The sequence below is a fragment of the Oryctolagus cuniculus genome, chromosome 18 (assembly GCF_051225735.1).
Source record: "Oryctolagus cuniculus isolate XC-2025 breed Fujian yellow rabbit chromosome 18, ASM5122573v1, whole genome shotgun sequence".
NCBI classification, from domain to species: Eukaryota; Metazoa; Chordata; class Mammalia; order Lagomorpha; family Leporidae; genus Oryctolagus; species Oryctolagus cuniculus.
This window is the reverse complement of record NC_142884.1, coordinates 29,988,439-30,015,347: the sequence shown is the minus strand read 5'-3', so window position 1 is coordinate 30,015,347 and position 26,909 is coordinate 29,988,439. Positions and strand designations below refer to the sequence as shown.

Here is a 26,909-nt window from a genome sequence, read left to right as displayed (position 1 = left end):
GTCTTAACGCCCCCGGGTCCGAAGCGGCTGCTCAGGACAGGTGGGTTCTCCATGACAAAGCTCCCTGGCAGCCGCAAGGCAAGGACCGAAGGTGCTCGCAACTGATCTGGGGCCCTCGAAGGAGAAGGTCCAGGGAAAGCGGAGGTCCCACACATCTCCCCTGTTCCTAGGGGAGCGCTTGGCCATCGAGGCTTGTGGCTGAACAACCTTGATCTGGGGCCAGAACAACTCCTTGGCCATACATGAGAAAACTGCAGCCCCCGCGAGGCAGGAAGAAGGGCGTTGTCCAGGGGCACCGCGCTGCCGAGGGCAGAGCTTGGCGAGGCGCGCATCCTCTTCCCTTCTGAGGCTGTGCCTGGCAGCCCGCACCGGAGTGGTTGCTGGATGTACTTTCCCCTTTCGGATTCCTTTGCTTCCACCCCCCAGGGAACCCGCCGGCCGGGGCAGCGGCGGCGGGGGGGGGGGGTGCGCAGGGCAGGCAGGAGGCCCCCAGATGCGCAGGGGTGCCCCACCCTAACCTCAGGGCAGAGCTGGGGCGGAGTAGGGACAGAGACACTGAAATCCACTGCCTGGGGACTCCCGCCGGCAAGGGAAAGGAGAGCGCCAAGCGGAGCCGTGAGGGTAGCCCCCTGAACCTCTGTGTGCCCCGTCGGAACCGCGCGTCCGCTCCACGCTCTCCTTCGCAGCCACACCGCACTCTCTCCCGTGGCTGTGGAGGAGACAGGCTCCGGGCGCAGGCTGGGGCGGTGCCGGAATGCAGGGGGGCTACAAGACGCGACTGGGGACTCGCTCTCCGCCCCCTGTCGCCTGGGGATCCCGCTTTGCGCCAGGTATCAAGGAGGACCGAGGCCCTCGAAAAGCGGCGATCCGGCGGCAGGAACCCCGCCCCCGCCCAGAACCCTCCGGAGCCCAGAGTCGTGCCCGGCGCTCCGCACCCCACCCCACCCCCGCCGCCTCTGCCGTCACTCACGGCCGCCGCTCGCTGGCTCGCCGGGGCGCTCTCCGCGCCACAGGCACCTGCTCGCCGGGCGCTGTGCGCGCACTTCTCGCTCACACACTGCAGACTCTCGGCGTCGCCACCGTCACCCGGCCTCGTCCCCGGCCCCGCACAGCGCTCCGCCCTTCTCCCGGGGCCCCGGCGCCCATCCACCCGCCATGGCCCGGGCCTGGGCCAAAGAGCGCTGCCGCTCGTTGCCCAAACCGGGGTAAGGAGTTGAAGGCTGGGGCCTGCGGAGAGGGCCGCGGGACACACGGGGAGAGGAATGAGCGAAGGAGCCTGGGAAGAAGCCAGGGAGAGTTTGGGTGGGAGGACCCCCCAAACCAAAGAGGGTGCGGGGCGGGGCTGCGCTCCAACCAGAGGCGGTGGTCCCTCCGAGCGACCCCCGCGGAGGGAGGGGGCGCGCTCCAGGGCGGGGGCGGCGCGGGCCATGGCAGGCGAGGGGAGGGGAGGGCGGGGGTGGTGCAGCGGCGGAGGCGGCTCGGCGCCCAGCCACTGACCGCCCCCTTCCTCCCCCTCCCCTCTCCTCCCCTCCCCCTCTCCCCGCCTCTCTCCGGCTTCGGGTCCGCCACGCCGGACCCGCTTTCCCCGCGCTGCGCTGGGTCGGACGCCAGGTCTGCGCGCCGCGGCTGAGCGCCCACTCGCCTTGCGGAGAAACCGGCGGGGGCGGCGGCGGGAGAGCTCGGCAGGAGCTGGAGGAGGTGGCAGTCGGAAGCCGAGCCAGAAGGAGACGGGGAGGCAGAAGCTCGCGGCTCGGAGGCGCACACTCCCCCGGCCAGGGATGGGTGCTGGCGCAGCCCGGCCCCTGCCCGCTTGGCCGGGCGAAGACTGAACGGCGTTCCCATCATCGTCCTGTGGACGCCCAGACCAAGAGAGGCACTGCCGGATCGCCGCGAGCCTCCCGGCGGGACCTCGCCTCCCGCACATCCCGCGCAGCGCCCCCCGCCGGAGCCGCGCCGGGCAAGCCGGCGAGGGAGCGGGGCTGATTGGCGGCCGCCGGCGGCCAGGGGAGGGGGCGCCGCGCGGGGCCATGGCAGGCTCCGAGGCGTCCTAGCCCGAGCCGGAGCCGGAGCCGAGCCCACGCTGCTGCCACCGCCGCCTCTCCGCGCCCGGGCCCCCGCTGCCGCCGCGCCCCCCGCGGGAGATGGAACATCGGAACCGGCGCGGCGCCCTCGGATACCTGCCGCCTCTCCTGCTGCACGCCCTGCTGCTCTTCGTGGCCGACGGTGAGCGCGGGAACTTTGCTGCCGCGGTGGGCTCGGGGTGTTCTCGCCGGGGGCCGCTGGAGCCAGCCTTGCCCGGGCCGCCGCGGAGGAGGAAGAGACGGGGACGGTTTCTGCAGCAACCGGCAGTGTGCAGCCGGGGCTCGGAGGGGTAGGGGAGGAGAGCCGCGAAGGGTCGCTGCAGCGCCCGCCCCCGCCGCCTTCGGAGTCCGGCGGGCTCGGGCTGCGGCGAGTAGGCCTGCTGGGAGCGGGAGCCGGCGCGCCCCAGCCTGGCTTGGGGGGTGCGGCCCAGAGCGGGAGAGAGGCGTGAGCCGCCCCGCCTGCTCCGGAGGGAGGCAGTCTGTGGCCGGTGGCCGGTGCTTGCTGCCGCCCCGCAGCTGCTCGACCGAACTTTCCAAGCGCCGCCGGTCGTGCGCCACGGAGCAGCTGCGGGGGTGTGGGCGGCACCAGGCCAGCGAGCTCCAGACCGGCCGCCGCGCCTCGGGTTGCCCCAGCCCCCCGCCCTCCAGCTGGTCACGCCTCCCCCCCGCCCCCAGCTACATTCACTGAAGTCCCCAAAGATGTGACGGTACGGGAGGGAGACGACATCGAGATGCCCTGCGCGTTCCGGGCTAGCGGAGCCACCTCGTATTCGCTGGAGATTCAGTGGTGGTACCTCAAGGAGCCGCCCCGGGAGCTGCTGCACGAGCTGGCGCTCAGCGTGCCCGGCGCCCGGAGCAAGGTAACTGGCCGCCCCCGCGGCGTCTCGCTCGCGGGCTCGGGCCGGGGGTGGGGGTGGAGGCTGCCAGGGTGACCCGAGGAGGCCGGCACCGGGGCTGGTGCAGGCGGGGCGCCGCCCGGTGGTGCGACACAGAGTCCACCCCACCCCCGCACCTTCCGAGTCAGCCGTTGTTACCCGCCCCCCTGCATCCTGCCAGTGCTTTGCACAGTTTCCCTTCTCCCGCAACCTCTCGGAACGCCGATCCCTCCTAGCCTCTAAAGAGCCACACCTCACCGGGCTCTCCCGCCTTTGCGAGCTGCAGGCGTCTAACGGGTGCTGAGTGATGAAGGCAGACCCCTTAGTGCCTGCCCTCTGCCACTGTGAGGTTCCCAGGGCACAGGGCCAACGAGTTAAGCTCCTCCGGGCTGCGTTCCAGAGGCCCGCAGAGAATCGTGTGCAGGGAAGGCGGCAGGTCACCTCCAGCGCCCCGGGGCTCAGCGGGGCGGCCTGCCTGGCGCGGAAGGCGGCCCACGTTCCCCGTCTGCCTCCTAAGCCGCGCTGTCCTACGCAGTCTAACGCACACCTACACCTGCACCTACCTGCGCACCTACCTACATTCTCCCCAGGCTTCCTTCTAGAATTACTGCTCCTGTCCCTACTGGGTCGGTCCACACACACCGGCCAGCCCATCCAGTGTTTCACGGCTCCAACTTACACGGAGGGTTTGGAGGAACCGGACGAGGGAGATGCGCCTTCCCTCCCACCCTGGCGGGCGGCCAACCTCGCTCTTAAGCCGGCGCGCTACGGCAGCCCTTCGGTCCCATGCCAAACTAGCTCCAGACCCCGCTTCCTCGCGGATCCACTCCTGGAATCCCCGCCACACCCCGGTGACTTTGGGTCCCAGGCGCGCGTGCAGGGTCCCGAGCCGAAGGCCGCGGGTCTAATGTCTGTCTCTCCCTCTTTGCGTTCCAGGTAACAAATAAGGATGCAACTAAAATCAGCGTAAGTGTGGAGCCCAGCGCGGCCCGCGGGAGACCCCTTCTGGCCGCCGCGTGCCCCGCAGCTCCCTCCCCTTTAGAAAGCCTCGGCTGCCGCGCCGCGTAGGGCAGAGCTCGCAGCCGCGCTTTGTTGGCTGCCTGGCGTTTCGCGGCGCCATCTGTCGCCAGCAGCGGGCTCGGGTTCTCTTTTGTGTAAATCAAGAATCCGAGGCCCAAGTCCCGGAACTCAGCTTGGCGCTCACCTGTAAAACTCCCGCGCGTCCGCTGTTTGCTCCTGGGTGCTTGCTACCTGGCACTGCTTGCAGTTCTTGGCGCGCGCGCTCGAGCGCGCGACTGTCGCCCTCGCCGCGACCCGTGCCCCGGCTCCCCGCCGGGCACGCGCGCTCCGCGGCCCCCTTCGCTGCAGCTCTCGTCTCCCACCGGCTTGCAGGTGTGGGCACGGCGTGCTGTGGGCTCACGGGGGAGTTATGGTAGCGGGCAGGCTTGCTAGGATGCGCGGGGCCCGGGTCTCGGGTTTCATAACTCTGGGAGGAGCTGCGCCCAAGCTTTCTCGGCTGGAGCGTGGCAGCCTCAGACGCCGAGGGCCTCCTCGTCGGCTCGCTGCAGAGGTGAGGGCTCCCCGGGTGCTCCGGGAAGACCACAAAACCGGTCCTCCCCCGCGTCTCCGCCAGGCCGCAGGCGGAGGAGCGCTTTGTGGCCGGCTGCAGACGATCGGGCTCGGCAAGGCGAGTTCATGACAGGCACCAGGGGGTCAGGTAGAGCCGTGGTATCGACTGTCTTCTCGGGAGGGCGAGTTAGCTGTGAAGGATGGGGACCAGGGGGCAGGCGTTTGCCCAGGGCAGGCCGGCTGTCCTTGGGATACGACCCCAGAGCCTGCGGTTCTAGATAAGAGGGACGCCAGCGAAGGGGTGGAGGGGCACACATGGGCGAATGGCTCCGCTGGAGCGCGTCGCTGCGGGAACGGCGCGGGGCTGTCAGTGAACAGGCAGCCCTTGAAGGAGGGAGGAGGGGTGGGTCTGCCTTGCCTAGGCAACGTAGGTTTGTGGGGGCGGAGGTGCAAAATGAGGCGTTTGGTTACGATGAGGACCTTGGGGACGTAGTGCAAAGGGGCAGGGCCGGCCCTTATGCAAGCAGGGTTGGGAGCCCCCACGCCCCTGCGGAGGTCCGGGTGACGGTACAGAAACCCGCCCGGGGAGGGTTGGGATGCGCCAGCGAGACGCGCGGGTGGCGAGGGCAGGCCTCGGGACCTGCCCCGCCGGGCTGCTAACCCCGCTCTCTTGCAGACGGTGCGCGTCCAAGGCAATGACATCTCGCACCGGCTCCGGCTATCGGCCGTCCGGCTGCAGGACGAGGGCGTGTATGAGTGCCGCGTGTCCGACTACAGCGACGACGACACGCAGGAGCACAAGGCCCAGGCGCTGCTGCGCGTGCTCTCGCGCTTCGCGCCGCCCCACATGCAGGCCGCCGAGGCCGTGTCCCACATCCAAAGCAGCGGCCCGCGACGCCACGGCTCCCCCGGCGCAGCCAACGCCAACGCCAACGCCGCGGGCGCCGCGGGCCGCACCACCTCGGAGCCCAGTCGCGGCGACAAGAGCCCGCCGCCCGGGAGCCCTGCCGCCGCCCCCGGGCCCAGAGTCCCCGAGGCCGCCGTCGCCTCCGCGGCCCACACGGCCGCCACCACCGTCGCGGCCACGGCTGCTGCTTCGTCGGCGTCGCTGCCACCCGGCCAGGCTGTCCTTCTGCGCCAGCGGCACGGTTCGGGTAAGGGCGGGCGCGCCGAGGGGCGCGCAGGCGCGCGGGAGGGCGGTGGCTGCGGGAGGACGCGCGGGACCGGAGAGTGCCGCCTCGCGGTGGTTAGCGTGCGCGCTTGCCGGGCGCTTCCCCCGCCCCGGTTGCGCCGTCTTTCGCGTTCGCGACGGGTTGTTTGTGAGTGTCCGGGCGGCCTCCGAGTGCCGCGCCCTGGCCTGGGTTTGGAAGTCTGGACCCGGGACGCGCCAGCCTCGGCGGCGACGGCCAGACCGGTTTCGCGAGTCTGAGCCTGGAGAGGGGCTGTCCCCGCGCCAGGGCGCTCGCTCCTGGTTGAGAGCGCGAGGGAGAGCGCGATTGAGATCTGGGCCCTGTTGTTCTCCGTGCTGCTCACGTGGATTGACCAGACTGCCTCCGCGCCGGCGTGGGTGGCCGTGTCTGAGCCTCTGACTGTGGTTGAGGTGGGATGATCCCAGGCGCGGCCCTGCACCCTGCTGTCCGTCACTGCTCCAGCGCCCCTTGGGCCGCTGCGGGGCACGGGGTGTTAGGGAGGGAGCCCTGTGCCATGGTGGGGAAGACCCGCGAAGGTTAAAGCCTCGTGTCCCCAGAGGCGAGCTGATGAGTGCGATGTGCCAGCAGCAGGAGAGGAGACCCCACTGACTGCCGGGACAGACACTCCCAAACAGGAGGGGCATCCAGCCTTAGTGGGGTGCGGGGAGGGTAGACAGGCCTACTGCTCCTGTGCCCCTCCTCCTGAGGTGTCCCCTGTTCCCTAAAGGAGGTGGGCTGTCCTCCTACCTTCACTGCAGGGCCTGAGTTCAAGTCACTCCTTCCCTGAGCCCCATGCCTGGTTTCCTGTGATGCTCCAAGCAGGGAAACAGTTGGGACCGCCTGTCTGTCTTGCACAGCACTTGTCTTTCCCTCAATTACACCTGCTTTGGGGACCCCCTAGTGCATCTCAGGGTCTGTAGGCCCCTTCTCTCTTCAGCTGCACACATGGACCCCCAAGACTCCCCTCCAGGCTACGGTGGGGGGGCGTAGCAGCTGGAACGTGGAGGGTCAACCTCCTCCTGGCTTGCAGCTTTCCACCTGCTGGGTTAGCCCTAGATGCTGTGGCAGATAAACCTCAGAATGGCGGTGGCTGGGCACAAGACAAATGTATTATTTCTTGCTCACATCAGTCCTGTGCTGGAGAGTGCAGGGGCTGCATTGCATGCAGTCGTTAAGAGACTTCATTCGGCAAGTGGCTTCCAGAGTCACTCTAAGAGACAAGGCGTGGAAGCAGCCCTTCTGGGCCCAGTTCCCCCAGAGAATGAAGCCCTCCTGCCTAAGACAGGGATGGGGCGGGGCGGGGGGAATCCCACCCGCAAGTTGTAGAAGGCCCGGAAAATCACGGACGGCAACCACAGGCAGAATTCAAAATTCTAGCAGGCTCATTTTTTACGTTGGTAACTTTGTACGTCCAGCAGGTGATGTTCTAAAGGTCCAAGTGGCCTTTGGCAGAGAAGAGGTTCCCGACCCTTTTCAAAGGCATGCGTTGTGTATAAGGATCGGCCCCTTTCTTTGCACTGGGAGAGGCCCCAAGTCCATCTCATTCTTGGGCGAGTGGGAAGGACGCTGCTCGGCATTCTGGCAGAGAAGGGAGGAGGGCGCGGTTGCTGTTTGCGGGCCAGGCCAAGGCGTGGGAGAGATTGCTTCTGCCTCATCTGCGGTCTCGTGGCTGGCCCTAGGTACAAGGCCCCCTGGGCCTGGCAGGTGCTTTCCCATTGCAGCTCTTGGCAGTGGAAAGGGAGCGTGGAGCACTGGAGGAGTGAGCCCTCTCTGTCCAGCACCCAGTAAGAGGCTGGAGAAGTGCTGACTGACTTCTAGAGTGACTGACTTAGCTGATGCTAGTTGGGGAGAAGACCCTCCCACTGCGAACCTTTGGGCTCTGTGCTGCACAGGCTGGGATACGCCCCCAGCTGCTCCCCAGGTTGTGAGCAGGATTTGGAAGGCAGAGGCTAAATGTGAGTTGTACCTCCAGCAGCTTGCTGGCTGTGTGACTCCAGGGAAGTGGCTTAACCTCTCTGAGCCATCTGTAAAACAGGGTAATCCCTGACCTCAGAGGGAGCGTGGTATTGCTGTGCATGTAGGCTCATTGCTATCGCTATAGCCATGAGTTATTCTGGCTGCAGAGGAGGGGATGAAGGAGATAAAGTTGAGGCTGGCTGTTGAAGGCCAAACCAGGGAATGGCAACTGGAGACTACAGGATTGGGCAGAGGCTTTGGTCAAGGATGTACCAAAGGAAAGAGATCTGTGTTTTTCAAAAGATTTGTTTATTTCAAAGGCAGAGTTACAGAGAGAGGGAAAGACAGAGAGATCTTCCTTCTGTTGATTCACTCCCCCAAATGGTCACAACAGCTATGGCTGCGCCAGGCTGAAGCCAGGAGCCTGAAACTCAATCCAGGTCTCCCACATGGGTGCAGGGGCCCAAGCACTTGGGCCGTCTGCTGCTGCTGCCTTCCCAGGCCCATTAGCAGGCAGCTGGATGGGAAGTGGAGTAGCTGGGACTTGAGCTGGTGCCTGTATGGGATGCCAGCACCGCAAGCAGCAGCTTCACCCACTATTGCACAATGCCAGCCCCCCAGGAACGAGATCTTGAAGAGTGAACTTGGTAGTGCCCACAGAATGGTGATAAGTTCAAGATCATAGCTCATTCCTGCTTGAATGTCTCTCTTCCCCTGGCCAAAGCCTGACCCCTGAGCTCAACCAAGACTGGTCTGACTGCCTGGCCTAGCTACAAGGGGCTGAGGAAGAGAGAGTGGGGGCGCTCCAGGGCCTGTCACCCACATAGCAGGGATCCCATCCATGGAAGGTGGGGTGGACAGTGCCTTCCTTCCTGGAAGATAAGGGGTCTTTATGTCAGCTCAATTCTGGTGGCATAGTGTCCAGGGCCATCCCAGGAGTGGGGCCTTGGGCTCCTTCCAGCCTCAGGACAGAATGCTAATGTCTGCGTAGGTCAGGGCGGCAGCCTGGGCTGGCAGCTTCTCTCTGCCTTCCCTGGAGCTGAAGTAGTGCCAACGGGGAGCCAGCAAACTCGCAGGGCAGTACCTCTGGGATAGGGATGCAGTGGCTCCTGGGGTCTCTGCCACCCGCTGGGCCTTGCCAGCTCCTCAACAAGCCAGGAACAGTGTAGACACCTGAGCAAGAACCCCGAGTTTCTCTCCTGCTCCCTTCTGGAAGACCCAGAATGTGGGCCTTCAGCTAAGAGGTCAGGAAAGCTGCAGCCCCTCCTGCCCTGTAGGAGGGTCCCTTTGCTGTGAGCACCTGTGTGTCCCACTCTGCACAAGGAGTGGATTCCACAACCTCTGGTCCACAAACACACTGCACAGCCCCGATCCCAAGGAGGGGACCACGTCCAGGCCTGTGGCCCATCTCAGCTCGGCTGCTCCAGACCACCTAGGCTTTTGGCTGTAATAACCACTTGCTAGTGCTGTGTTGCCCAGCAGTGCCCCAAGCTCAGCTGCTGGTGCTGGGTGCTACCCAGCCTCCCTGGAGGCAGCAGGCCAGCCGGTTGCTGGAGAGGCGGCCTGGCACCTGCATTTCACCATTCTCAGCAGCTTGGTGGCAAGGGGGTCAGAAGGGACTGCCGTGTCTGGGTGGAGGGACACTTGTAGCTATAGGGAGTCTCAGCTAGGGTGCTGGCAGAGGCAGCCATCACCGGCACGCAGGCGCCCCCAGGGGCATGGACAGAGGGCACAGGGGAGGCTGCAGGTCCCCAGGGTTGCAACTCCGAGAGAAGAGCGGCGCGACAGAGCTGCCTGAGAGGAGAGATGGCCACAGGGGAGGGACACAGCCAGCGCACGGTGCCCCAGCAAGGCCCTCACGCTCCTCCTGTCTGCCGTTCTTCTCCCAGGGCTTCCAGTTGGCAAAACCCTCCTGGAGCCAAGGGCACCAGGCGATGCGGGCTTTACAGGTGGGCCTCCAGGGCCTTGGAGCAGAGCAGAGCAGGGCGGATGGAGGATGGGGGTGGGGAGCTCATCCCTGGCCTGGGAGGAGCACTGTGGCTGTGTCAGACTGGTGATTTCGGCAGTGGTCCCAGCCCCAGGATGGCAGTGACAGTGACAGCAAGCCTGTGTCTGTTCAGGGGACTGCTCTGCCCGTGCCAGAAAGGACAGAGCAAGCGTCGCTCTCACCTTCCTCTTTGAGCTACGGCTGCAGCCAGGCAGCCAGCCCAGGCCCCATATGTGCCCAACCCAGCCAAATACATATTTGCACTAAAAGTTTATGTGCAAAAACTCATTCGTTTCACGTCTCATTTGTCAAGAGACATTTTGGTATTTGTGCTTAAAAATAAACATGGGCTGGATTAGCCAAGCACAGCCGGCGAGGGAGGCTGGGCGTCTTCCTCGCCATGTCCGTGAATCCGGCTCCTAATTAATCTGAACGCTGACCCATTTTTCACGAACACTTTGTTGCTGGTTGCCGTTTCAGGGAGAGGGAGGGAGGGAGAGAGAGAGAGAAAGAAAGAATATGAAGAAATATCTTCCAAACACTTCTAACCTGGAAAGACACTGCAGCGGCGTGCATCCGCCATAGAATCCAGTTTGCAACTGAACAGCTCATGTGTTGGCAAGAGGTTCCCCAGCAAAGAGACCTCAGGACCAGACCTGTGCCGTGTGAGCCTCCAGTGAGCCTGGGGGCTCTGGCTCCAAAGACAGGCACCGTGGCCGCCACAGGGCGACAGCTGGGTGTGGTAGACTGCTGCCCGGTACCCACATGGACAACTGGTTCTCCATATTTCAGTTATTAATGAAAGAAAGACAGCCAAGGCCATGGGTGTGACGGCTGCTGGGAACCATGAAGGGGGAGCATCCTTGGGCGTCGCCATGGCAACCATAAACCGTGACCAAAGGGGGCTGTGGGCAAGGTGAAGACACTCGCTGCATCTCGACCTGCGCCCTGGGGTGGATGACAAAGCCGGGGAAGTGGTGCCGGCACGACCCTAGCAGACCGTGATGCTGCCCACACGGTGTCCAGTCGCACCTGCCGGGCCGGGGCCTGCAGGTCCCCAGCAGGCTGTGGTGGGCTTCACCGCTGGTCTGCCCATCTCCCTGGGCCCGTGGGGGTCAAACCCCTTAAACAGTCCACTCCTCCTCCCAGTGCTGAGGTGCCATGGGAGTCATAATCAAGGAGAAAATAAATCTGGCCAAAGATGTCCCAGAGAAGAGAAAGGGCAGCTCCCTGAGCCTCCAGACCAGACAGAGGAGAGGAAGGGATGGAGGAAGGAAATAACTGAGCCTTGCAGCTGGTAGGAGCTGCCTGCATTCTCCCTGACAGTGGCAATGGTCGACTGCCTGGCTCCCTCTCCCTCCGCACCCCTACCGGGGCTCGCCCCCACGCTCCCCATGAGCAGCAACCATGGATGGCAGCCATGGGCCCAGGCCTAGGGGAATCCGGCCATCCAGCAAGCTCTGGAACAGAATTGTCTGTGTTAAAGGGAATCCCCATGGGGATCTCCCTGACCCAGTTGAAGCAACCAGGGAAGGCTTCCTGTAGGCAGTGTGTGATTGCAGACTTGGGGAAGACACCTGTGGCTAGTACTGTCCACTCTCATGTGAGTCTTAGGAAAGCTCCTTGAGACCTCCCCTCCCACCCTGTGCCCCATGGACAGGGACAGTGACAGCAAGTGGGGTGTTCTCTTTCCAGTCTCTGGCTAGTCACTTCCTTTCGGTTTGAAAAATCCCAAATTAAGGACAAAAGAGCTGCCCCTGGGTTAGAATCATGGTAAATAATACTTGCATTTCACTGAGCACTTACTGTGTGCCCCAGCTCACTTCAGCTCCACCCTCTCCCCACCCGCACCCCAGAGACACAGCCCCCTGTTCTGCTTGTAACCCCAGCTGGAAAGAGAGGTGCTGAGGGCCAGGCTTCCTAAATGTCACGGTGAGCTGGGCCCACGAAGCTGGGCCTCCTCATTAAACACGTGGATCTGTGAATTAAGGATTCCCCAAGTGTCCGTGGGGATGAGCGAGGTTGAGTGCTTTGTGATATGATATTGATTAGTTCTGCTCCGTGGGAACAGTGGCGAGGGCTCAGCTATGGCTAAACCCCTGGGCTTCATGGGAGACACCAGCGTGGTTTTCAGACTTTTTTGCAGCACAGGGGGAAAAAATGGATCATCTTTTTTTTGTTGTTCCCCCCAGCTTTGCTGAGTGTTCCCAGGCCCTTCTCAGAAAGCCACAGCCCAAGAGGCAGAAGGTTTGCTTTGTCTTACGTAAGGTCTACGGGAACCCTGGGCAGGAGCAGCGCACAGGTCCAGCCCCTGGGGAGTCCCCAGTGCCACCTACGCTTTAGGAAGCTGCCAAGCCCGCCTCCCCGGTGCTGCTTCTGGGGAAACAAGCCCACTTCTCCTGGCTTCGGTGCTCTCAGGGAAAATGCGCTATAAATACCAAGATGGATGACCCCATTTGACCTCCTCTGGGGTCGCGTTTAGCTGCTGTTGATCAGCCAGCGACAGAAGCAGGTGCAGGAGTGGGAGCTCAGGACGGCGGCGCCCTCAGCAGCCAGCCGGAGCGTGATGGGCTGTGCTCCGGTGGCTTCTTCCACACCTGTCCACTACAAGCCAGCCCTTGCAAAGCTTGTTCTGGTGGCAGTGGCCGACAGGGGGCGCTCCTGGGAAGGGTGGCTTGTTGTTCCGTCATTACCACCCAGCGACTTCCGCTGGCTTCAGTTGCCTCTGGTTTCTGATTTAAGAAGAAAGTTTTTTGGGGGGGGGAGGCTGGTATTAGCAGGAAATGAGGAGTCTAAGGGGATGTTTCAGAAGGCTTTCCCCCACCCCTTCCTGCACCTTCTCTCCCCCCCCCCCACCAGCCCTGCTCTGTTCCGCTCCAAAGTGACCAGCTTGCCGGGGACCCCTCAGCAGCCCGTGACGGCCAGTTGTCAACAGGGCACCTCCTAAGAGCACCCAGTTGGACACCTGACACCCAGTGGGGAGTGGAGGTGACAGCTTTTCCAGACCGTTACAAAATGCCTGGGGTGGGCCACTTAGGAAGAGAACGGGGCTGGTGCGCTCACGGTTCTGGAGGGCCACGCCCCGGTACCTGTGTCAGCGAGGCTCTGCTGCATCCCATCCTGGCCATGGAGTGGCAGGTGCAGTCACAGCACCAGACAGGAAGTCCGAGGACACTCAGGGCAGGCACCTGCTTGTTTTATTTCAAGATTTATTTTATTTATTTGAAAGGCAGAGTGACAGAAAGGAGGAGAGGGAGAGAGAACGAGAACTTCCATCTGCTGGTTCACTCCCCAGAGGGCTGCAATGGCCAGGGGTGGAGCACACTGAAGCCAGGAGCCTGGAGTTCTGTCCAGCTCTCCCACATGGGTGCAGGGGTCCAAGCACTTGGGCCGTCTTCTGCTTCATTCCCAAAGGCATTAGCTGGGAGCTGGATCGGAGGTGGAGCCGCTGGGACTCGAACAGGCACCCATATGGGATGCTGGCTTAACAGGCATTGGCTTCTTTTATATATATATATATATAATATATGTTATATATATATAATATATATTATTATTTATTTGAAAGTCAGTTACACAGAGAGAGGAGAGGCAGAGAGAGAGGTTTTCCATCCGATGGTTCACTCCCCAATAGGCCGCAACGGCCGGAGCTGTGCTGATCTGAAGCCAGGAGCCAGGAGCTTCCTCCGGGTCTCCCACGTGGGTGCAGGGGCCCAAGGACTGCTTTCCCAAGCCACAGCACTGGCCCCCAGGCATTGGCTTCCAACATCAGCTCCGGCTCCTGCTTTTCCAGCAGTCCTCTCATGAAAATGAACCAGGGTGGGAGGAGATAATCCCTGGGAGGATGCTGGCTCTTGTGATTCGTGGGAATGGCATTTCCTGCCTGGGCCCATTTAGTGGGTGAACAGGGTGCCCCCCACTGAGCCTTCCCTCAGGGGACTGCTTTCCATCAGTACATGCTGACAGAGCTTCAGATCAGCCAATGCCATCAGGTTGCAATGGCCCAGCACGGTGCCAGGTGGGGCTCCCTGGTGAGCGAGCACAGCTTCTCTGCCTCTCGTTCCACCAGCCAATGAAATCCCCACATTTGCACGCGCGCCCCCGGGGCCTGGCAGTGCCCACTCTGCTCCTGGGGAAAGCCACCACTGGGTTGTGCCTGGTCTGCCTTTGTTGTACAGGTGGCCATGGCTGGGGGAGGGGGAGGGGCCCAGGCCGGCCAGGCAGCCCCTGAGGGACTGGAGAGGTGCAGTTCCCTGGGTGGGGTGGGGGTGGGGGGCAGAAAGAAGGCGCTGCATGGCATCTAGTAGCCAGAGGGCTTCCCAGGAAGGCCTCCAATGGACAGGAGGTTCCCGAAGTCCCCTCCACTGGCCTGTGCCCAGGAGGGAGACATGGGAAGCACAGTGCCTTGTGGGGAGGGGACGCCCACTGTTGCAGGCTGGGGCGGGCTGCGGGCTCTTCCTCGCCTGCTCCTGCACCCTCCTTTCAAGCTGACAGTCCGCCCATCCCCCTCGCTGTGCCCAGTGACTGCCAGTGTGGCTGCTGCTTGGCACCCAGGAACTCGGGAGAGGAAGGTGCAACTCCCAGGAGCTGCCAGGAGTGGGAGTGGGCTACCTGTGGTCTGCCCAGCCCCGCCTCTCCCACCCAGAGCCCCTCCCTCTGCTGACCCCTGGCACACTGCCCGTCAGCTCTCCTCTGGAGGAAGTTGGGTTTTCTTTAAGCCAGGAAAACCCAGCTGCAATGTCAGTCCCTTCTAGCGACTTTTATTACAATTGATTCTCGCACAAATGCCACTTGGCCTGGAAGAAGGATCTTTAATAAGCCCGGGGGGGAGGGAGGGCTGACGTCATGGCAGGCTCCGTCTGAGCTGGGGCTGGGAGTTCCTGGCCAGCTGGCGTCTGGCCTGGCCCAAGCCAAGGGGCGGGGGCTGCCCAGAGCATCCGCCTGGCCTTGCAGAAGGTGCTCTGAGGACGGACTCAGGGCTCAGCCAGGGCACCCAGGAGGCTCTCAGGAAAGGTGGAGCCCAGGCAGGCTGGTTGGGAGCGGCCTTCTTGGTCCCTGCGTCGTCAGGGGAATGCAGAGGTGCCTTGGCGCACCCGGCCTTTCTTTTCTCTCCTGGGGTCAGTACCTGGCAGAGGACCCCACCAAGACAAACACCCCTGGAGGGCAGACCTGACTCTCACTCCCACATTCACTGCACCTGGCACTAATTCATTCATCCATTCAACAAATGGCCACGGAGCAAGAGCTGCTCTAGGCATGGAGGGCACAGTATGGCTAGGATCAGTGAGATCCTGGGAGTCTGACAGAGGGAAGGACAGGCACCAATCAAGCAGTCGGGAGAAACCCAGAGGCTATGAGTGTGACCCAGTCAGGGAAGGGTTCCTTGAGCAAGCGACACTTGAGCCATGATCTAGAAGATAGCTAAGAGTTTGCTAGGGAAGGATTTTTCCAGGAAGAGGGAATGGCATGTGCCAAAGTCCTGGGGTGGGAGAGAGCCAGGTTGCTCCATCTGGGGAAGTGAACTCAAAGAAGGGGAGCAAAAGACAAAATAAGTTATGAGGGATTCACTGTTCAGCCTCTTATGAGGGGCTGGGGAGATTTGGCTTTGCCCTGAGGACTGTGGGGTGGGGGGCAAGTAGGAGGGTGACTACAGGTGGAAAGACGTCTGGGTGGGTGGTGAGGTGCATGGGTGAGACACAGGCAGCCGGGAAGTGAGCGGAGGGCAGGAGCAGAGGGAAGGGTGAGTGGTGGGTGGGAAGGTGGATGATAGATGGGCAGAAGTAAGGAGGAATGTGTGGACGGAAGAATGAGTGGGTTGAGAATGGGTGGGAAAATAGCCAATGGGTGGGTGGGAAGATGGCTGTGTGGGTGACTGAGAGATAGAGAGGACGATGAGCAGGTGGAAAGACGGCTGGGTAGTGGACACAAGTGAACCCCTGCGGGGGCGGGGGGAGGATTGGGGCTTCAGCATGCTTAGGGCTGGAGTTCCCAGCACCTGAAGACTGCACACCTGGGCCATGTCTCCCAGGGAGGTGGCTCTAGGGAGGAAAGTCCCAGGCGGCAGCGTGGCCCAAAGTTCCATGCCATCCTGTGGTTCTGCCTTCAGCACCTGGGCTGTTGTACACGAACAGAGAGATGAGCAGGGCAATGGGCACAGCCGGTCCCCAGCTCCCCTAACCCCTCTGCAGGCTGGACGCCGGGTGATTATCGTCCATGTAAAAGTTAATGTCGCTGTATTTTTTCAGGCATTTAAAAAAATCAGACCTGCAGGTGGGCAGATGAAGAACTGTAGGTGCATTAAAGACTAATGTAACCAAAAAAATACACAAGGCAGTAATTCATAATGCGCTCTATTCTACAGAGTCATGTTTTAATGCGTGACATATCTGGGCAGCGCCTCTGTGCTAATTCTACTTAACAAGCGCGTGTTACAGAATTCTCAGAGCACTCTTCCTGGGCAGTACAATGCGTTAACCTTTTCGCTTAAATTGTGCTTGCAAAGAAAAGTCCTCAGGGTGACACAGAAAAGGATCCAGGTGGCACCGAGGTGGAACCTGGAAGCAGATCGGAACAGGAAAGAGCTGCTGCTGGGTCCCGGCTCTGTGGTTCCTGCCTCTGCTTGGCCAACCCTGGCTCCGGAGGTTGAGGCTGAGGCTGAGGCTGGGACCTACACACTGAGCAGCCCTTGTGGGGCGGGCCAGGGACTGCGCGCCCCCTACTGGCCCGACCTGGGAATGACCGCCAGTGGGAGGGGAGCTGCCCATGGACAGCTGGGGTTTAAATCCCAGAGCTGTCACAGGGGACTTCCTGGAGGGGCAGGGCCTCTCAGCCAGAAACCTGCCTGTTCCCTCGGGCCCCCAGCACTCCGGAGCCCCTAAATCCTGGGAGTTTTGTATCTGGAGGGGCCCCAGCGAGCCCCTTAGACCTCAGCTCCAGCCTGAGCCATTTGGCTTCCGGTGCTTTCATCAGTGGGTTGCATGCAGGGATTAGCTTGGGAAGCAGGTTCTGCTCCTTTACTAGATTTGAAAACAAGCAACAGCATCTGGACGCGTGTGCGTGAGGGGTCTTCCAGAGCTCATGGAAAAGGCAGATTACAAAAAATTATGCATAGATTTCAAAATTGTGCCAAAAATGAACTTATCATTTTTAAGATTTATTTTATTAAAAAATATTTGTTTTATTTATTTGAAAGAGTTACAGAGAAAGGTAGACACACGCACAGAGAGAGAGAGAGAGAAAGATGAACCCATCTGTTAGTTCATTCCCCAAATGGTCATAATGGCTGAGGCTGGGCCAAGCCAAAGCCAAGTGCTCCATCTGGGTCTCCTATGCGGGTGGCAGGGGCCCAAGCATTTGGGCCATCCTCCGCTGCTTTCCCAGGTGCCTTAGCAGGGAGCTGGATCAGAATTGGAGCAGCCAGGACTCGAACCGGCACTCTGATATAGGACACCGGCACTGCAGTAGGTGGCTTAATCCACTGTGCCACAATGCCAGCCCCCCTCCAAGAACCTTTTGAAGTACCCTTGTATATGAATATATAATCTATATATCAATGTTCAGGTTATATAAAATCATTCAAATACTTTATGTGTGAGTGTGCCACTGTGTAAGGGAGGAGTTTGAAGTGGCTTATAAAGAACCGTGTGCAGCATAGTGGAAGAGGGATTGGAACCAAGGGAATGATCCTGAGCAAACGTTAGAGAGAGGTACGCAGTGAGCCTCGGGCATGTGGAAGGTCAGAGCTCGCTCGCTCTGACAGCCCTGTGCTCTCCCAGAGGACCTGAGAGCCAGGCCGCCAGCCCCGGCTTGGATTTGAAGATTGAAAATGGGACGCTGTGTGGGAGGCACAGGGCCTGGCGTCTGGTGCCCCGTGACCAGCTCAGTCAGTCCAGGAAGATCTCAGGGTGCAGGCAGAGTGCTGGGTGTTGGGGATCCACGCAACGGAGCCAGTCCTGGGCTCTGCTCTCCCAGACTCGGCCCCCAGCACAGGAGACAAATGTCAAAAGCTAATCACATTAAATAAATAAAATCTTAAAAAAAAAAAAAAAAGCTAATCACAGCCACGGCTGCCCAAACACAGCCCACAGGAGATGGGAGATGGAACTTGCTCTGGAGGACAGGGGACAAAGGGAGTCTCAGGGCAGGGCCGGGAAAACCCAGCGTCTAAGACAGCCAAAGATATTGAGAATGGGCAGGTTGGGTGAATGGGAGGCACCAGGGCAGCGGTGTAGACGGGTGATGGAGCTAGAACGGAAGCATGGGTGAAGGGTTAGATCTTCACCCTGGGGCAGCGAAGGCCTTGAAGGGAGGGTGGTGTACTCTGCATGGGACTGGCAGCCACAGCTCAGTGCTGGGGGCTCGGGGACTGGCCTGCTGGGGTCGGGGGAGAGCTGTTGTGGGAGTAGGAAGGCACAGCAGAGGGACTGAGTCGCCTTGTAAGGGTCTCTGGGCTGGACTTGGAGTGTGGGAGAAAGGAGGAGGGTCTCTGGAGAGCCAGAGAGGAAAGGAAGGAGCGCTGTCGCAGTGGGAACAGTGCAAGCAAAGCCTGGCGCAGAAGCACATGGACAAACCCAGCCTCCATGTGGGAGTCCAGCTTGCGGGTGCACTGAGCTTTGTTGGGGCACTGAGGGAGTATGGGGCAGGTGATCAACCCGTGATGCACTGGCTGTGGTCCAGCGGGCTTCCGGCCAGCTAAGGAGCCCAGGAGATAACCCTCTGCCTCCCACCGGCTGTGTGAACCTGGGCAGTGCACTACACCTCTCTGGGCCTGACCTGGAAAAGGAAAAATGGCTACTGCCTGCTAGGGCTACCGAGCTGGTGAAGGATTCTTATAAAGGGCTGAGTGCGCCTCCTGGCGGCAGGTACACAGTTAGCGCCTGCAGCCTCAAGGGTGAGGGAACCCAGAATGGGGTCAGGGTTCCCCAGGTGAAGACTGGGCCTGCACCGAGGGAGGCAGCCCCAGCTTCCCTGCCTGGGGACCGCCTGTGGCCCCTCTGCCGCCACTGCCGGCGGCCCACAGAGAAAGGACCCCTTTACCCTTTTCCCGAGGTGACATCATCCGAGGGTCCTACGGGGCCAGATCTCGTTTGAGAAGAGACAGAGGCTGGAGAGGAGCTGGCGACAAGGTGGGCCAGGTGAATGTGGAAGCCCGGGAGCAACACTCAGACATCCCCCTCCCCTGGGAGCTGCCTGGGGCTGGGTGCAGCTGAGGCGCTGGGGGAAGTCAGTCCCCCCACCTTGACCCTGAGAGGGCTGAGTGTGGTGGCTCGGGAAGGGACAGGTGCCACGCAGCCGGGGTTCATGTCCCGGCCGTGTGGTTTACCCGAGTGTGGCCCTGATAGGGCTGCCCAATTTGGCAAACAAAACCCAGGGTGGCCAGTTACACTTGGGTTTCAGATACACAGGGTAATAACATCTTTTTTTTTTTTAAGGTTTTTTTATTTATTTGAAAGGCAAAGTCACAGAGAGCGAGGGAAAGAAGGAATGAGGGAGAGAGAAAGAGAGAGAGCTTCTATGCACTGGTTCATTCCCCAAATGGCCTCAATGGCCAGGGTTGGGCCAGGCTGAAGCCAGGAGCCTGGAGCCTCTTCTGGGTCTCCCACAGGGGCCCCAAGCACTTGGGCCATCTTCTGTTGCTTTCCCAGGCACATTAGCAGACAGCTGGTTAAACAGAACAGCTTAGACTTGAACCTGGGCCCATATAGGATGCCAGAGTCACAGGCATTCATATCTATGCCAGCCCCAGCACTAATATCTTAACAGGAATGTGTCCCTTGCTGTTTAGGGGTTATTCTTGTACAAAAAAAAAAAAAAAACCTGTCCACTCTTTATCTGCAATGGCAATACTCATTCAGATGTAGCCAATGACAAAGGAGTGGGGAGCCACTCTGCAGGGTCTGCCTCGGCCCAGCGCACACAGCTGGCAGCAGAGGGCAGTTCTCAGAGAGGCCTGGGGAGCAGGCCAGCCTGGCCCTGAGCCAGTGGCTTTGTCCTACAGGCAGAGGGGACCAGGCAAAGGTTCTGCACCTAAGGGAGAGTCGCCCAGGTGCACCTGCAGGAGAAGGTGGGCATCGAAGGCTGGGATGTGCCCTGGAGGCCACGTCTGTCACTGGGCTGTGGCAGGGAGGGAGTGTGCAGCAAGAAATGGCCAAAACAGCCAGCGACACCCCCCCCCAGCCTTTACCCACATCCATCCCGGGAGTGGACATGGAGGCATCACCCCCAGTGGACATGATGTCACCTGCAGGAAGGACAGCTTCTTTCGCACCTGGGATCTGCTGCCAGGGGGCTGGAGGTGAGCAGGATGGGGCAGCACGGGACAGGTGCACAGGGCACAGTCGGCACAGGACGGGCAGGCCCGCGACTCACCGGCTGTCTCACTGCTCCAAATCCCACGCTTGACTTTTCTGTCAAAGATCTCTATTCCCTTCAAAACCCAGCGGCGTTAGTTGCTCCAAGTTCTTGCCCCAGTTGCCAGCACTCGTTAATTTTACGGCAGAAATTAATTCTACCCAAACAAATTCCGTTAGTGCTCAATTATTCCTTGCTGACTCCCTTTGAATAAATATCCGTGAAGAGGTTTTAATTAAAATGTCAACAAGGGAAGCTGGCTCCTTGCAAGGTGGTATCTTGTCGCTCCGCGGCGGCTGGACTGGAGCACAGCCGGCCTTGCTGCAGGGCCCACGGAGGTGGAGGGGAGGGGAACAGGGCAGGCTCAGGTGACCACAAGGAAGCCCTGAGGGCCTGTCCCCACATCAGGGAAGAAGCTTCTCGCCGGGGTGGCTGGGAGCCCCCTACAGAGGGCCAGGTCTGGGTGATGGGTGTGAGTGAGGCAGACTGAGCAAAAGGGACCCAGCCGTGCAGGCACGGGGGCAGTACCTGGCACTGAGGGGCTGGAGGGCAGGCTGGGGTGACGCCTGCCAGGAGCCACCATGCGGCAGTCCACGGCTGGGAACCCAGGATAGCATGCTTTGGGCAGCAGCCAGGACAGTAGATGTTCTGCCACGCTGTTGGGCAAACCTCTCCCAGTTTTCACCCCTGGGGGTAGAATTTGTAATTACTACAAGTCTGGGGTGGGCATTTGGCACGGTGGTCCCCAGATCCTCTCCATAGCAGCTCTGCTGCTGCCTCCAGCTTCCTGCTGCCGTGCACTCTGGGAGGCAGCTGGTGATGGCTCAAGTCCTTGGGTCCCTGGCACCTGGACGGAGTTCTGGCTCCTGGCATTGGCCTGGCCCAGCCCTGGCTGTTGCGGGCACTTGGGGAATGAACTAGCACATGGGTGATCTCTCTTTCCCTCTCTCTCCCTTCTCTCTCTGCCTTTCAAACAAAATAAAAAAAAAAAAAACTAAGAAAATGCCATCTCTTAATAAAACCAAACTTGATATGTAGGCATCCAAACTAGACCCTTCTGGAAGGCACGCTCAGCCCACAGGGCCTCTCTGTGTCTCGCGGGCTCTGTGCAAGATGGGGCTTCTGTGGCTGTGGAGCAGGGAGTGGGAAGCTGGGGAGAAGAGTGAGGGGCCGGGCTGAACGCCCTCTCCTTGTCTCCTCCACAAGCCGCTGAACCCAGAGGAACTCGGTGCACCCTGGCCCCGGGAAGCTGGGCACGGGGGCCTTTTCCTTGGGCCTGTGCCCAGGGTGCAGCTGAGGCCGCTTGGGAGCCCAGAGCAGGTGTAAGAGCCGGTCCACTCCCAGCTGCTCCTGTCTTGTGGCTAGATGATGTCCATGTCCTCAAGGGCCCCGTTACGGCCTGAGAGCGGCCCTCTTAACCTCTTCCTTAGCCGCAGAACCGCACCCCCACCCCAGTGCAAAGACACCCCCCCCCCCCAGGCCGTGGCTGGTTCTCTGACTTTCCTACCGCTCAGAGGATGGGTTTTGAAGGCGCAGGATGCAGCAGGGCCTGTCCTCGTCCAAGCTCTCTGTGGGCTGGCTTCGTCTCTGGTCCAGCTCATCTCTGGCTGTGGGACACTGCGGAGAGCAAGTCAGGCACCGGCCAAGCATTCCGTGTCACCCTTTAGAACGAACTCCAACTCCGGTTGCCAGAGCCAGAGCCAGATCCAGCCTGTTGTCTGTTTCTCCGTGCAGAACCAGGCCTCCAATGCGTCTGAATTTCTCTCACTCTTCTTGAACCTGAAAAGGAAAAACAAACTAAGCAGCCTGCGACCCAAGTTGGGCAAGCCCTTGTTTGCAGGCCCCTGGGCCTGGCTGGCCCTGGCTGCTGTTTCCAGGCCTGGTGCTGCAGACTATAACAGGGGCAGCAGCCATCCCCCGACCCGAGGCACAGGGAAGCAGTCCTGATCCCAGAATGGTGGGCAGGGAGCAGAGGCTGCCCCGGCTGGCTGTCCCCATCCTGTGAGCCTGATGCATACAGGGTGGTCCCTCAGTTCTCCATTCTACGCACAGACCAGGCGCTCTGTGCCCAGGGACACCCAGGCCCGAGTATGCAGGAGCCTAACTCAGGCTTGGCCTGTGGACAGCGTGGGCAGAGTGTGGACACAGAGGATGGGAGAATGAGGCTTCCTGTCCTCTGTCATCGCGAGGCATCCGGGACCTTGCAGCTTCCGGATGGCTCTGGAACTTTCCACCACCAGACAACAGGGACAGGGAGTTTCCCACTCAGAAGCCACTTGGGCTGGAGCCTTTGGTGGGCTCTTGGTGGGAAGGGGTGTGCCCCTGTGTTTTGCAGAGGTCTCCTTTAAATGGCCCCTGTGTGTCGCTCGTTCTGTCCCCTGTTGAAATGATGAAAATTGCAGTCATTGATAAAATGATAACAGTTAATTACCATCTTAAGCGTGAGCCAAAGAAGCTGTGATCCCTCTGAGAACGGTTGGCAAATGGCGCTGCCCATGTGGTGTGAGGGTGAGTCAGCTCCTCTCCCACTAGAGGGCTCCTCTGGCTTCCCAGGCAGCCGGGGCAGCCAGCTCCACCTAGACAGATAAACCGTGTGTGCTGGGGCTCTCCTGGGACTCCCAAGAACAGAGGGGATGGAGAGACTGCCTCCAGCCCACACAGCAGCCTCCACGCCAGCCGGCCCACCTGCCAGCCCAGCCTCCTGCCCCTAGGAGCACAGGTGTCTCCATGCCACCTAAGAAAAGCAGCCACGGGGTTCGGGAGGAGATCCCACCTCCACTGAACCGGGTGCCCCGTGCCGGGCCCTGCTGTGTGGTGTCAGGGTGAGGAGGGACCTGTCACCCAGACAGTGATCCAGGCAGCAGTGAGCAGTGGCTTGGGCAGCAAGTGTGCAGGGGGTCCCACAGCCAAGAGCTGGAGAATGGCCCACCTCTGTCACTGAGGGAGGCACCACCTGGCCCTGGGCTGTGTGACTCCCAAACTCTAAACCATTGCTGGGTCTTCTTCCTTGGTCGGCCCTGATTCGTGCGAGAAGCATAAAGGGAGTGTGTGTGTGTCCCATGAATACTGGAGCAAAAGGGCCTGTACCCTGGTAACAAAGACCCAAGGCTGTCTTGAGATAAGTGGTGAAGGAGATAGCTTGTTCTGCCTCTTGTAGCTTGGAAAGTTCTCCTGACAGTCACCCCTAACTAGGTTCTTCTCCAGCCCTTTCCAGAGAAGGAGTCAGGCAGGTGCTTCCTTGTAGCATCTGCGCGCCTGGCAGCCAGACACTTTTGTTGGCGTGCCTGCCTTGGCGAGCTTTGCTGCGTAACAGGGGACCGTCATCCTCAGCGAGAGACGCCACAGCCACGGGTTTAGCTCACGATTCTGCGGCTCAGCAATGGGGGCACTGCCCAGCTGGACAGTTATGCTGGCCTTGGGTGGGCTCTTTCCATTGGGAGCTGGCTGGTTTGGGGGACCTCAGCTGGGGCACCTCATGGGTTTTAGCTGGGCTGGCCCAGGCTTGTTCATACAGCAGTGGGCCCAAGAGCCACAACAGAGGGGCCAGGCCCCACTGCACAAGCACTTGTCCAGCCTATGCTTACTTCACACCTGATAATACGCCATTGGCCAAGGCAAGCCATGTTGCCAAGCCCAGAGTTGGTGTAGGAAGTGGGTGCTGGGGGTGCAGAGGGGGTTTTGTGGCCATTTTTTATAGCGCTTCTACCACCATGGTGTTGCTTCTGAACTCCAGCCTGGTGGGACAGACCAGCCTCCAATTTTACAGAGCCATGCACAGCCCTATTTGATGGACATGTGTGACACAGACCCAGAGAGGTGGGAAGTGCTGTCCATGGTCACACAGCATGCTGGCGACAGGGCTAGGCTGGGAAGCCCTTCTCTCTGGGGCCAGCCCACTGCCTCACCTCCACCAGTGAGGCAATACTGGGCCGGGGGGGAAATGCAGTTTCACCCAAAGCCCACCCCCCTCCCCCAGGCAACTGGCCACCAGCAGAGACCCCACAGACCCTGGGATGTACCCTCCATGGGCACAGTCCCCTGGAGACCACTACTGCAGCCTCCTGGCCCTGTGGCTTCCAAGCGTGGCTGGGCACAGAGTGGCAGGCTGGTGGATTCTCACCAGCCCATGAGCCATTTCTCCTGGCATCCTGTGCACATGTGTGTCCCTTTACATGCCTCACGTGAGTTCATTCTGTCTCTCCTGCACCTGCCTGAGACCCAGGGTCTGCAGGAGAATAAAGATGTGAGCCAGGAGATCTGGGAGACACGCAGCCTGCTCTGGCCCCGTGAGTCCCGCGTGCCTGGGCGACAGCACCCTCTGCTCTGCTGGCCAGATCCCTGTTTTCCAAACACCTGCTCCTCGGTGAATTTCACCCAGGCACCCGGCCATCCCTGCTTCCACTCCTTGGCCTCCCCAGGGATGCGAGCCAGTGAGGAGCTGGGAAGGAGGACCGGAGTCCTTGGCACAGCCCCTGCACTGCGATTGTTCCTGCTGACGGCCTGAGGCACAGTGGCACTCGGGGCCAAGCTGCAGGAGGGCCAGCACTGATGACTCTGACAAATGAGACCCTGAAGGGAAGGGCAGCACGTGCCAGGCTGGCCCGTCCCGTGCTGCTCTGCAGGGTCTCAGAACCGGGCTCGGAGACCCCGAGCCATGGATGGCCTGCACAGCAGGCCCCTTTCCACTCAGAGGTTTGGGCACAGCCGGCGCTTCCCCAGATGGACAGACACACGGAACCCTGGAGCTCCATGCTGGATCCTTTGTCAACTCGTTTAGTAAAGGGGAGACAGGGAGGAAACACTCAAGATGTGAACTCTGACCCGGACACTCATAGCCAGAGCCAAAGTGATTAGGGAAGGGTTGGCGCTGTGGCGCAGTAGGTTAATCCTCCACCTGGAGCACAAGCATGCCATTTGGGTGCCGGTTCTAGTCCCGGCTGCTCCTCTTCCAATCCAGCTCTCTGCTATGGCCTGGGAGCCGGCCCAGCCTTGTCCACAAATCACTGTTGATTGAGGCTGAAGGCCCCCAGGCAGAGGAGAGAGGCTTCCAGGTGTACAGGTGAGCAGGGCAGGGCTGCAGACCGCTTCTGTCGCAGTGCCTAAGTGTCAGCGAGTAGCAGTGATGCCCCCCAGGGTTTGGCTGCTCCGAGGGGCAGGTGCAGTGACTCTGTGCTCGCTCCTCTCCTAACCCTGCAGGGAGCGTGTACTTGCCAGGTGAGAATCTGGATCATGACTGGGCAGACCCTGACGGCAGATGAGGAGCTGGGCAGGTAGCCCAGGGGAGGCAGGATGAAGGCACAGCTGTTCTAGCCCCAGTGGTCTGCCCAGGGGCCCAGGTTAGCAGTTGCATTGGACAACAGTGGGAGTGGCTCAGAGGAAGCTACGGTGAGTCCTTGAGGACGCCCCCACTCTGTGCTGCCGGGGCTCCCACAGCAGCTGGGGGATGGGGAGGTACTTACTGACAATACTGTTGTGGAAAGATGCAGGTGCAGCAACATCAGGGTGCCTGAGGCTGGGCTGAACTGTGCCAACTCGGCGGGCAGTCAGGGAACCCACCAAGGATGGAACTGGGTGCAATCATGGCATCTTCACGTAGGAGGGGAGGAAGCTGGGTCTCCAAAGCTGAGGACACTTTGTGACCAAGCCCTGGGGGCTGGGGAAGCCATTGTCCTTTTATGGAAGGAAGAGAATGACTTGGGCTTTGGAACTGCAGCCTAGCACAGGCCCTCCCAGCCTGGGGCACCTCTGTCTGACCGCAGTGGGTTCCTCCCATTGCAGTGGGAGCTGTGAAAAGCAAACTGCTCTGGCCTTAGACCAGAGTGGCCATGGGCGCCGGCCCTCAGCCAGGTGCTAAAGTCTCCCAGGCTCCCCAGGTCCACCTGCCTGCCCGCAGGGCCGCCAGGCTCTCGTGAATCCGGGTTCTCGTGAGTCGGGATGTTAGCCTTGCCTGTCTTCTCGCCCTCTGCAGGCACCGGCCCGAGCTACGCCACAGACCCGCTGCTGTCCCTGCTCCTGTTAGCTGTGCACAAGGTCCTGCGGCTGTTGCTGGGGCACTGACACCATTTGCCGCACCCCCTGGGGGCCGCCGCGTCGCCAGATGGACATGGACAGGCTGAGAAAAGCATGAAGAAGCCACGTGGGAAATAAAAATAAATCATATTTTTGGGGAAGTTACACAAATGTAGAACACCTAAAATAATGCATCTAGTTTCCAAATACGATGGAGTTTGGACCGTGTAGTGTGCACGGCTCAACATTTCTCTACTTTGATGTATCTTTCTTTTCTACACTTTTCCTCCAAGTCTTCATTTTGCACGAACTGTTGAGCAGTTATCTTTAGGATAATACGGGGAAAATGTTGGGTCTACGCCTTTCTGACAAAGCAAAATATTTTTTAGTAGATTATTGTGTTTAGGATTTTTTTTTATTTTACTTTTTTCCTTTGGGGGCTTTTTTAATTAAATTATTTCTTTTGAGACATTTGATTAAACAAAGACATCTTATCATAATTAAAATCCACTGTCAATAATATTTATTTTTAAATAAAGATTGGAAACAAGGCCAGACACTTGTTTATAAACCGTATTGTATATTGCTGAATAACAGTTGAATAAAAAACAACTTTGGAATAACCTCTCTACAGCCCTCTATGAATGTTAAGCCTTGGTGCTCGCTGCGGCCTGAATGCCGTAACCTCCTGTTCCCTGACACCAGCTGCACTCTTGCCTGGATGTCACCCAGCGTGGAGGACAGCCCAGGGCGCCTGGCTGAGGCCAGCTGGAACAGATGGGCGCCCTTGTCCGGCTTCCCCAGGGGAGGAGTGACAGGAGCGCCCAGCCTGTCATGAAGCGAAGAAGACCACTAGGGGGCACTGTGATGCAAATCAGGAGCCGCTTGCTCA

At 60.3% G+C, this 26,909-nt stretch overlaps 1 protein-coding gene across 3 annotated transcripts; it reads left to right on the top strand.

Moving 5' to 3' along the window:
• The first annotated feature begins 903 nt into the window (after positions 1-903).
• VSTM2B (V-set and transmembrane domain containing 2B) lies at positions 904-26,574 on the top strand. Of its 3 annotated transcripts, XM_017350638.4 has the most exons (6): positions 919-1,205; positions 1,612-2,223; positions 2,757-2,941; positions 3,893-3,922; positions 5,202-5,679; positions 25,977-26,574. In XM_017350638.4, the coding sequence occupies exons 2-6, from the start codon at positions 2,142-2,144 to the stop codon at positions 26,063-26,065; spliced, it is 864 nt and encodes a 287-aa protein (XP_017206127.2). In that variant the 5' UTR covers positions 919-1,205; positions 1,612-2,141; the 3' UTR covers positions 26,066-26,574. The 3 variants fall into 3 exon arrangements, with proteins under 3 accessions (XP_051689352.1, XP_017206127.2, XP_051689353.1); XM_051833392.3 differs by lacking the exon at positions 3,893-3,922 and having other exon boundaries at positions 904-1,205; XM_051833393.3 differs by lacking the exons at positions 919-1,205; positions 1,612-2,223; positions 2,757-2,941; positions 3,893-3,922 and adding an exon at positions 4,355-4,526.
• The last annotated feature ends 335 nt before the right edge of the window (positions 26,575-26,909 follow it).

Bases quoted from the DNA above. Each gene is read 5' to 3' on its own strand.
- VSTM2B (XM_017350638.4), top strand. From the start codon at position 2,142: ATGGAACATCGGAACCGGCGCGGCGCCCTCGGATACCTGCCGCCTCTC. The intron at 2,942-3,892 runs GTAACTGGCCGC...TTTGCGTTCCAG, and splicing joins TGCCCGGCGCCCGGAGCAAG to GTAACAAATAAGGATGCAAC. The intron at 5,680-25,976 runs GTAAGGGCGGGC...CGCCCTCTGCAG, and splicing joins GCGCCAGCGGCACGGTTCGG to GCACCGGCCCGAGCTACGCC.